The 12,043-nt window shown below is 31.9% G+C and overlaps 1 protein-coding gene across 1 annotated transcript in view; it reads left to right on the top strand.

The window, feature by feature from the left end:
• The first annotated feature begins 10,724 nt into the window (after positions 1-10,724).
• LOC115880982 overlaps positions 10,725-12,043 on the top strand; it is a 43,740-nt gene continuing 42,421 nt past the window's right edge. Inside the window, exon 1 of the mRNA XM_030898327.1 lies at positions 10,725-11,087. Within this exon, the coding sequence (XP_030754187.1) occupies positions 10,976-11,087 (112 nt within the window). The 5' untranslated portion in view covers positions 10,725-10,975. The remainder of the gene's footprint in view (positions 11,088-12,043) is intronic.

Genomic DNA, 12,043 nt, shown 5'->3' with positions numbered 1-12,043 from the left:
CGAATAGAATTTTGAGACTCTATGTAAGTACCCCTGCCCCATCAGAAAACATGGTCGAAATTGCTACGTTCATTAATAAAGTATATGCTCCTATGTGGTTTAACATTAAAACCAAGCCCAAAATATGCTCCGTTAAATTTATGGCGCACTATACGTTTGAGTCGATATCTGAGAGAAGATTTCAGAAAAATTATTGATAAAACCATACAAAGGAATGCATTCTTTGTCCATTCTGAAAGTTTACTAGTTGCAATGCTTGCTGATGAGAGGCGACACATTCGAGAGCTAGCTATGCGCCGAATATTATCCATTAGGACGAAGGAGTCGGCGGCACAAGGTAAAATCAGGAAGTTTGAAATTCCTACAATAAACTTTTTGGCAAATGACTATATTGAACTCATCTTTTGGCAAGAGCAAGCTGTTAGTGAGCCAACTCTAACGCGATATTTAACTCATGAAGAATTAAAAAAAGAAATTAGTGAAAATTCGCCTATGCTTTCATTGCTTTTCAACCTACCTTGTCACACCCAAGCTGTAGAAAGGTGTGTTAAAGTTGTTTCTGAAGCTTCTTTAAGCGTTTGTGATGCTAGTGCCCGTGATGGTTTTATAATATCATGACTTCGAGATCGCAATATAATGCCAGTTTTTGAAATCAAGCGGGAGTATAAGGCAGAATAATGAGGTAGGTATATATTACTTAATAGATATGTCTAAAATTAACAATATTATGATTAAACTATTGGGTGGTTGGCGGGCGGAGAAGGGTGGTGGAACACGAAATGCAGCCACCTCCCCTTGGTGTGTTCTGGGTAGTTGGGGAAACCAGCGAAGAGCTGCATTTTTCGAGATTCAGGAAATTTTCTATAAATTTAAAACTGAACATATTTTAAGGTCATTGCGGGCCATGAGGGGAGTATAAGAAAATTTTGAAAAAAATCATGGATGATCTACTACTATTTGAACAACTTTTAGCGCATAGTGCTATCTTCTAAAAAAAAATTTAAAAAAAATATTTCAAGGTCATTGCGGGGTATGATATCGGGGTCAAAAAAATTGAAAAAAATTACTCATAATTTGCTACTATAAAGACAACTTTTAGCATATAGTGCTAAGTGCTGAAGCGAATCTTCGAAAATTCTTGGTTTTTCGCTCCACCCTAATATGTAGGTTAACTGAAAGCATTTTATAAAAATATATAGAATTATACCCAGAGTGTTCTCAAAAAAAGTTACACATCAAAGTTCTGTTTTTTCTAATGGAGCACCCTATATATTAATTGATTTTTGGATTCTAGGAAAAAAATAAAGGTGAGTATTGGAAGTTATAATTGGTTATATAAATAATATTAATTAAAGTTGGACTCATTAGACAGCTATGATGAAGTAACGGCAGACATATCACAGCCACCTAGATTTTATCAAATCATAAAAATCTACCCAGACCAAATCATGGAAATGAAAATATAGAGGAACATCTTTGTTTGAGGGTTAGGTAACCTTAATAGTATTTTAAAGAGACCATGCATTCTCCATTAAACATCGGAATAACATTCTGGGTGTTCCATTTAAAATAAGAGAGTAACATGCTTTTAAAGGTGACCAATGTTCAATATTAATTTTGTCTCACCCTGTATAACTTTTTGGATCAAGTTTTAATTTAATTTAAAGTAAAATAGTTAATTTAACTACATATTAGGCTATACCGGGTAAATTCTAATTTAAGTAACTTTTATTGTAATTTAAAAATTGTTCTTTATTTCTAGAAAATGTTATTTTAGTCATATACTTCTCTCATAAAAATCACCTTTATTTTTCTCCCAGAATCCAAAAATCAATTAATATATAGGGTGTTCCATTACAAAAAACAAAACTTTGATATGTAACTTTTTATGGAGACACCCTGTAGAACTCTCTATATTTTTAAAAAGTGCTCTAAATTAACACACATATGTTTATAAAATTTCATTTCAATACAAAATGTCGTTCTCCTTGGAGCCTCCGCGCCGTATGTGGGGCGTACATGACAGACATGTTTTGCTCGGTATTTGAGCAAAATACATTGCGATTAAGAATTATACAAAATATTATACAGGAAATTCTAAAATTTGTAATTGCCTTGTCAAAATCTAAATTACCTCAAGGACTATAATTTTTTGTGCTCTATTTTTCACTTTTAAAAATGTGATTTTGAGTTATTTTTATTTTTTTTTATTTAAATTTTATTTTTTTCCAGAACTTCTCATGGTTTATTTGCTCTTCTTATCCTATTTAAATAGAAAAATTTAGCTTTGATCAATATTTATTTCTAATTTGTTTTTCAAATAACTTTGAAAAGCCACAAAAGCAGACAATATTAACAGACCTCTTCGCGTCTAAATGAAGTTAAACACCTAACCCCTTTTTGACATACATTTACATAAATTCGACTGTATAATTTTAAACTGTTTATAACGACAAGAAGCCGATACCCTTAGATCTACAAATAAGCTTCCTTACTACTGAGTTTAGACTCATTTCACTGAAATAAAATTTGAGCCCTTTTGCCAACAATATTGTAATTAAAAATAAATAGGTATAAACACTATTTATTTTTCTTGTGATTTGATTTGTTGTAGACAGGAAAGGCATTTTAATAAAGAATACAACACTGAAAATAGCAGAAGAATATATATAATACACCTGTCTCAGTGAAGTTGGCCCAACTACCAAAACTATGTTTTTTAAAGAGAATTGTCAAAGCAGCAATAAAAAATATAAAAAACTATAATATATTTCTTATAACATAAAATATTTTTAATCATTTGTAACCTAAAATACTAAATTTTTTGTAACAGAGAAAAAATATCTCTTACAAATTAAAAAGAGTGTCAATTCAACGAAACCAAATAGCATCAAATTACCACTACGTTACAATCGTCTTTTCGAGTGATTACTGCTTCGATACGTCTTGACATAGTGTCAACTAATGTTTTACAGTCAACTGACGTAAATCTATTCTAAATTTCTTAAAGACGCGTTCGCAATTCTGAAACCTTTCTTGCCGGATTTCATCGAGGCTTATTCTTCATGATATGCCACAAAATTTCAATAAGCGACATATCTAGGCTACTGGACGTCCATTTTAAGAGTAAGATATTGTTTTCTATCCAACCTTCTTTCTAATATTCGATCACCATTCTTGGAACCATCTACTAACTGTAATTTTCCGACTCCACTAGCTGACATAAATCTCCACATCGTAACAGAATCTGGAAACTTAACTTTCATTTTAAGCCAGTCATTATGAAACACTGTGGCGACTTTTTCTGTCATTACCTAAACAGAAAGAAAAAAGTATCCGTTGCTCAGGGTTAGAGGAAAGCTGGGTTCGTAGATAAGGATTCTGGCTTGTTTTAACTTTCTAATGTTGTTAAATATTAACATACAAAATGATAATATTTAGGCTGCATAGATTTTAATATTGATGTTAAGTATTTGTATAGATATGGCCAAAGACAGTAAAAAGGGCGCCACATACTTTGTTTATGAAAAAGGTAAAGTAAAAAACTAAAATGAAGAATATTTTATCACAAAATAGCTGGAATAAAGTAATCAACAGCAAAAAGCGTCTATTATGTTCATCAAGAATAAAAGTCAGAAATTACTATCCTACATTAAACATTTATTTAAAAAACGAACACAAGTATCAGTTAGTTTCAATGATCCCAATAAAACTATAAAGTTATTTTAAATAAATTCAAATTTAGTAACAGTATTCTTCGAACTATGCTACTTTATATAAAAATAGGTGAAATTTATGTATAATATCAATACGATGATGTTTCGAAACATGTCGTGTACAAAAACCTTCAAGAATGAACACTGTTAATAATTTTCATATAAAATATCATAACAAAGTAAAAGAGAGAGAGAGAGTATACTGTTTGAATCAAATTATAACTTATAACGTTAACTGAAAGGTGAACGAGATAAATAGTAATAATTTACAGATATAAAACTGTTGTCTCAAAAATTATAAAATAAAAGAGTACCTTGTGTATCGAACTTAGGATTTATCTGTATAGTTTCTTATGATGTTGTAAGTCAGAAGTCTTCGATATCAGTAGAAGAACAAACGTAAGGTCATGAATGCTGTCTTAAGGTCTACATAGGTCCATACAAAATGAAAGTGGGTGAAATTTAAGCGACATACAATTACTGTGTCCCATATAATTACTATGTATGATAGAATTAATTAGATCCATATAATTAGTTAGGTCCATATAATTACTTAGGTCCATATAATTACTCTATAAATAAAAGAGATAGTTCTCAGAACAGATGCTTAATACAACAAAATAAATTACGGACTAAAGTTCAGCTTTACATAAACCAAAATATATTCAAACCATATGCTGATCCAAACCAGTATATTAAATATTAATCAAAACCTTATCAAAACAAATCAAAAAACGGGAATAACTGAAATAAAATCAGTTATGGCGATGCAAAATGGCGGACACACTTACGGTGATATATTCCAAGAAATCCCCAACAGACACGACGAACTATACTATGAACTGCATACTTTAAAAAGGTCTTCAAATCTTCGGATACCCATGCAATTACAGTTAAAAAGCGGACTCAGAGTGTGTTTTATTGAAAAAAAAAATCGAAACCCCATCCAGTGGACCATGATATGAGGATATTAGCAGAGATAACTTGGGCCTGCATAGCCAATAATAGACAACAATGGACCGAACTACACAGAGAGTATCTAAATATGTGAAGTAGGGTAAATCATAATTGGAAATGTTTGAATAAGCTGAAAATGACGATAATGATATCATTGTGCATTTTTTGAGTAGAATACTATAGTAATATTGAATAATTTCTGTTTTTTACAAAAGAGAGAAATTGAATTATATTACTTTATACTAAAACACGCTAGACGAGTAAAAAATACGGTCTATATGTATAAAAATATATTGAGTCATTTCGTACAATGGGCTAATTTTCCACTATTAATTAATTCTAAAGTGTCAAATTTCACTGACAAAAAAACTATTAAAAAAGTGCACTTTGTTTACAACTTGCAAATTTTGCACATCATACATCCGATACTTTCCAAACCGGATCTAAATTTAACTCTTAGTTAAACTTTCTCCGCCACTAGGGGAAGAAAGTGCAATAAATAAATAATTCTACGATAGTAATAAACCAGGAGACAAATACATCTGAAAGTATGTTATCACTTATTAAATCTTATAGCTGCAGAATTGTTATATTATTTATTTCAAACATATTTTTCATTTTTTTTACGTTTCCTATTATATTTTGGACGACAGAATATTAAAGACATAGAGAAATTAAATGAAAAAATTCGGCCAATAAGCCGGCCAATTACAATACGGCCAATTACAATACAATGATATAATTTCGATATCAAATAAATAGCAGCTTATTTGTATTATTCGGTGGTAAGTCGACTAGATTCCTAATGATTAGGCTGTGATACTACACTTCTACCATATTACTTCAAGGGAATATTTAATTTTATGTATTCTCTTAAAGTCTGGGCAGTCAGCACGGTAAAAAGACTTGCTTGTCTGAGCATATCAGGGGCAATAAAATCAATGCCCATTGCATTAATGGAGGTACTTCTGGATCTTCCAGCTCTTCACATAGTGATTCAGCGGAGGCAAAAATGGGACACTATCTTCAACAAACTGCGTTGTTTTGGGGAAATATGACGTCTCTGAAATATTATGGGGGATCTCTACTCCAAATATAATCGGACCAAATCACCCGTGTTTATCACTAAAACAAACCATTCGAAGTGCATAAAGTGAATCAAGGAATGTAATGGAGAGATACAAAATTTTTTCAAGCCGCACTAACATGATATAGAGACGGCTCATAGACCGCTGATGAACTGCTGATAGAAAAAGGAGTATTTTGGGGAAAAACCAAAAGCAAGCAATCCTTTTTCTTGGGTAAAAACTCAATCATATTCTAGGCAGGAATTCTCGCCTTTCTACAATGCGCGAGAAAAAACAACAGAAGAGCTTACCCCAGGTAGGACATCAATGTATGCTCAGACAGTCAAGCGACACTTTAGGCGCTTATGAGTCCAAAGTTATTGTCGAGACTCGTCTAGGAATGCCAGGTCAAGGCGCCATAACAAACAATTAAAAAGCCGATGAACTAGCAAGGCAAGGATCATTGGAATCCTCTACGCTGTACTCTAGCTGTATCTTTAACCAAAACAATTTTTATAAAATCTGTTGATGATCTAAAATAGCAATTAATTAATAAACTAACAAAGATTAAATTTAATCTGCATTACCGCTATGTAATGCTATAACAATCTCCATTCCCCTGGTTTTCAACCATGCAGCGTTGCTTTCTAAATTAGTAAACACAAAACCATCAAAAGGTTAGTCATCTCGATTGTAAAATAACAAAATCAGATTATATAACTACAGGATGTAATAATTGACATCATAACATTGACTATTTAATATGCGATAACCGAACTGAAGTGCGAAATTTAGTCCTTGGACTGCTAAAATGAAATGTTTAAATTCAATTTAATGTCATATGTGTAATAACATATTACTTGATAGGCACATAAAGAGAGCAGATTTTTATACGTTTCTTCTTCTTACAGTGCCATACTCTATATAGAGCGTCGGCTACCTCTCGCATGTACTTGTGATGTGTGTCATCAGTGTTTCACAAGTACACGGGACCTACAGTTTATTGCCGAATCCGAACGGCACTATTTGAGAGGCTGTACAAGGCAAATATACTCAAGGTGGTTTGCCATTGCCTTCCTTGAGGTGGCGGCTCATTGGTCGCTCTATTTAGATAAATAAATATTTTTATTTAAATAAATAAAGCGACCGTACTGGCTGGGGATCGAACCCAGTCTGCTCCGCAGATCGACACACTAACGCTGGAGCTACGGCCGACCACGAAGTTTCTAATATAACATAATATAGTAAGAAAAAATTAAGCTTGGGTTAGAGCAAAATTTTTGATGGAAAAAAAAACTAAAAATATTTGTTAAGAGCATACATAGTGCATGTTTACTGAATGTAGTCTTTAATTCCACATCGAATATACATTTTTCAATATTGCGTATGTATGTGTAAGCTAAAGAAGGCTACCCCAGGCTACAAAATATCGATATATTTTGAAGCATTTTCAATTTTCACCGTCTTCAATACACTCTATATCCCTATAGCTATGGCACGGCATATAAATCACACGGCAGGCTAACTCTCTTTGGCGGGAACGCTACGCGCATATCGTCGCGCACGCCGCCATTAGGGTTTCCATCAACAGAAAGTAACCAGTGTCGTAGTTTCTTTCATCGACTGCGCACACTTTCGGCTGATTCGAGTCAGTAGCGTACGGATTAATTTATTTTGTTTATTTCTTGAGTTATATTTTATAGTTGTTGTTTTATTTTTGTTTATTGTGTTATATATTTGGTTTTTCTAGTTTATTTTCGTTTCTTGTGTTATATAATTTATTTTTGTTTTTCTGAACATTTTTAAATCGCTAATTTTTACGTGTTTTTAAAATGCCTGGGCTGTTGACTGGGCGAGATTAAACTGCAATAAAAGTTTCTTTCTGTTTCCTAGAGATCCGATTAGGTATGTATATACATATGTGATTCTTGTGATTAATTATTTTAACATATTTTAGTTAAAAAAAACAGTAGTATACATATTAGGACATATAGCTAAATAGAAAGATCTAATTAAAAATATACAAGTTCAGCATCTATATTAAATGTTAACAAACTTATATACAGGGTGAGTCTTAAATAAGTGCAAATATTTTCAGGGCTGGCAGATCTCGATAAAAGAAACATATTTTCTCCTTACTTTTTCAGATAAATCCAAAATAACCGAGTTATTTAAGTTTAAAAAAAAATGTTTTTTTTTAAATGTTGAGTTGAGAGCCACCGGATTTTTTCTGTATTTGCATCCCTTTTAGTGCCGCAACCATAGAGTAAAGCCGTAACTATGGTAATATCAGAGATTAAGAAATTATACCGTGGGAAAATTTCCGGTGAACAGGCAGTTCTAAAAAGTTTTCGAAAAATATACAGGGAAGTTAAAAGAAAATGCATGATTTTCAATATCTTTTTTTAGCGAAAAAAACTCATAAACGTGTTCCTGGGGTCGAAATATACCACCCCTGAAAATATTTGCACTTATTCAAGACTCACCCTATATGTATATAAAATATTAGCAAGATTAAAATGTTAAATATTTAGTAAAATTTAGTGTTGTATCTAGACATTCAACATTAAATTTAAAAATAATTATATTATTAATTTAAATAAAATTATAAAAATAAATAAAATGAGTATATCGAAAATAACAATAGATTAGTAACAAGTTAACAATACATTTTTAGGGCAAGAACATGGGCAATTGCATCTAATAGAGAAGACTTGGTTGAAGATATAAATAAGGCCCAGAAAAGGTACAGGTTGTGTTCTGATCATTTTGAATTTAGTATGTTTACCAATTCACTTTGTAACGGTATAAAATACGTGGCGGTACCTACTTTGTTTCCTGCCATGAAAAAAATAGAAGTTTCTCAAAAAAAATTGTGGATTTATTAATTTGTGAAATTTGAATATTAATAAAATTTGCTACGCCCATTGATGGGCATAATTTGTACGTAGCCTCTTTATATTGTTCAATAAATATTTTATTGGTATTTTTTTAATTCTTGTTTGTAACTCCTGGCATGTTTTTGTTAGTTGCATGTTTTTTAATTTTAATTGTCTATTCTCTACAGTGAAATATTTAATTGATTTTTTCATTTTTACTTTTCGAGAAGTATGCGCGGTTAACGATTCATTTGTTTGGACAAAATATTGTAAATAAAATTCAGTTTCAGTCAATTACAGTATTTTTTTAATACGATCCTGTCGTATTTTCTGAGAAATTTTTTAATACGTTTTAATCCGGCCCTGACTAGGAAACCATAATGGCGCCGACAAGGTCAAATTTTATAGAAATTTTAAACAATGGAATCTGAGTAGAGTTGGCGTGCTGATTGTTTTATGTGCCGTGGCTATGGTATACTTCCTGCATGATTCAAAATCCGGTATACTATTTTATTATCTTAACTTCGATTGTTCTAGAAAAGAGAGAAGGGCATCCTATTGTTGAGAACGCAATATACAAACACGATCTCTAAGTGTGGTATAGTTTTAGTAATTAAAAATAATAAAATACCGAAGATTGTATAAATATAGGGAAATCGGAACAATTTCCGTTGCACGTCATCAATGACGTTTGCTCGTCTTATGGAGTTTGCTGGTGGTCGTATTATGATGTGCAACGGAAGTTATTTTAATTTCCCTATATATACTCACTGGCACGAAAAACGGACACTTTAAAATTTTTATGTATTTTTAATGTTAATATACCGTGTTGTCCGAAATGTATTCCGGATAGTATAAAGAGTATACTTCGGTGGCATATTCTGCAGATAAAAGTAAGAAAAAAAGTTCGCATATGTATGTCCTAAAATGCTTAGTTTCGGAAATACAGGGTGTAGAAATTTCATTTTTATTTCGGGAGATTTTTTCTCCATAATTTCTGAAGTAACGTCAATATTTGGATAAAAATTGATTGGTGTCTGGGAGTTTTTTGACATGAAAAATTTGATTTTGGTATCAATATGACTCCTACTTGTAGAGGGCACCACCTACATATTTTTAACTGGTTTAAAGTCTAATAACTTTTCATTCGTACCTGTATAAAACTGTTGAGTAAACATTTTCGACATTTTCTACGTAAAAATGGTTTCTTGGTAAAAATTGTTACGAGTAAAAGTTATATATATATTTGGAATCGAAATTATCAATACCTGTCATCATTGACATAAATTAAACATGTTGACTAAATAGTTATTAGACTAAAATCATAAATTTGAAATGATTTTGTGCCAAAAGTTCAACAGAAGCTGTTTTATCATCATTTTTCGCAGAAAAAATTATAATTAATTTGAAAAAATAAAAAGTTCCCAAATTTATAATACAGTACAAAAATATGTGAAAATATTACTTTTTTATTTTTACCACGCAATTTTTAAACAACGTGTGATTGCCGATTCATAATTTATTTCTGTTATGTCGATATATTTTTAACTGACTTTTGTAACTTGATAAAAGTATACAGAAATAAAAAGACATTTTTTTTCTATTACGCAATTAAATAGAGGTCTACTAGACCACTCTGTAGCGACTAAAGGAAAATTATTCAGTATAGTCGTTGAGGGTTAAATTAATATTTCAAAACAAGTAGTGTTTAGTTCAATGAATCATGCACAGGATAACTCACGCGACATTTTTGAAATAGAAAATTCCCAACTAAAACTACAAACCTCCCAAATTCCACGTTAAATATATTACTACATTGTATTATACAGAATTATTATTATTACCTAACCGAAACAATTTAAAAATACCCAGAAAATCCTTTTGACCTGAAAATGTCTTGCATTTAAACGGAATTCCCCGAAGAACAATAACAGAACCGCCCGCCTTCAACAGTCAATTTCTCCCAAAAAGGTACTACCGCTCCAAGGTTACTATAATAGTTCCGTAATACACTCCGTAGGTACTTTCTCCTGGGTAAATCCCAACCCACGCTTCTGCACCGAAAAGTTTACATAATAACCCCCCGACACTTAAGTTAGTTACTTCATGCATTAACCCCCAGAAATGCTTCGTATAAAACCGGAGTACTGATCTTTTACCTAACTATTACGTCTAACATCTTTCATTCTTTAATTTTCTGGTACTGTTTCAAATTAAATATACATTTTTTGGCGTGGTACTTCGTGCCAATTCTCGCTGTGCCTGCTGCGTACAGTTATCTGACCTACAATACGCTGAACATCGATAATCACGATATCAAAAGCGACAGTGCTTGAAACAAAAGAAACTCTTGACAATGTTGTGGCTGTCAAAGTGGCTGTTCCTGCTGTCATCGGTGACACTGGTCGCTCTGCAAGGTCAGAATCCGCCGACATTCGGGAACGGTCAGGAGCAAGACGCGAGACAAGGTGAGTCGAGGTCAATAGACTTAAGAATATACCGTTAAGACGGTACTGAATAGGTTAGAATAAGACTGGTGAAGCAGTTGAGTTTGAATGATTTACGTATAAGGTTTTAAAGTGTTGTGTTGTGAGCTAAATAAGGGATATGACGAGGTAGTAGAACTGCTAGATTATTTTTCTTCTTAGTTCGTTTTGTAAGAAGATTTGCGTCATTATAGGTGGATATAGAATCACTTTTTCTCGTCGAATTTTAATATTATAAAATATAACGCAATTTCGTGATATACAGGGTGTTGATGAAAAAAACATGTACCATCTCTGGTGGGAAGATTCACATAAAAATAAGATTTATTTTTCATATCAACATAGGTCCAATTCTGTTTTGTTCCGTTTAATGCCAATTAAAAGTTAAATACAGAAATAAGCCAATAAGAGATAAACGCAATTTTATTAATTTGTCTTGGTCCAAGTCTAATAATTGTACCTCTAACTGACTACCACTTACTTTTAAAAAGTTTTAATATCATTAACTTGTAAAAGTGTTAAATAAGTACTCATTGATTCCTCAACTAAAAATATGAAAAAAGTTCCTATAAACATGCGCCTGGAGATGCATAGTTTTAGAGTTACAGGACGTTAAAACTTTCTAAAATTAGATTTTTTGTAATGTTAGGTCTTAAATACCATTTTTTTATATGAAATTGCTGTAGGTTGGACTAATCCATATATACCGGGTGCGTCTCAAAAGTGAATCATCCATATAACTTTTTTATTTTTTCAGATAAAAAAAAAACGAGATTTAGTACGTTAGTATATGACATAAATTGGGATTGATTGACGTATTTAGTTGTTTTTAGTCACTTCCTGTTTCACCGGAAATGACTGCAACTTTTGATTTTTAATTGGCACCCTCGGTATATTTCTGCTTTATTCGATAGAAAATGACATGAATAAAATGAACA

The sequence above is a fragment of the Sitophilus oryzae genome, unplaced genomic scaffold, assembly GCF_002938485.1.
Source record: "Sitophilus oryzae breed Bouriz unplaced genomic scaffold, Soryzae_2.0 scaffold_168_pilon_pilon, whole genome shotgun sequence".
Taxonomy (NCBI): domain Eukaryota; kingdom Metazoa; phylum Arthropoda; class Insecta; order Coleoptera; family Curculionidae; genus Sitophilus; species Sitophilus oryzae.
This window is presented reverse-complemented; position numbering and strand designations above follow the sequence as displayed.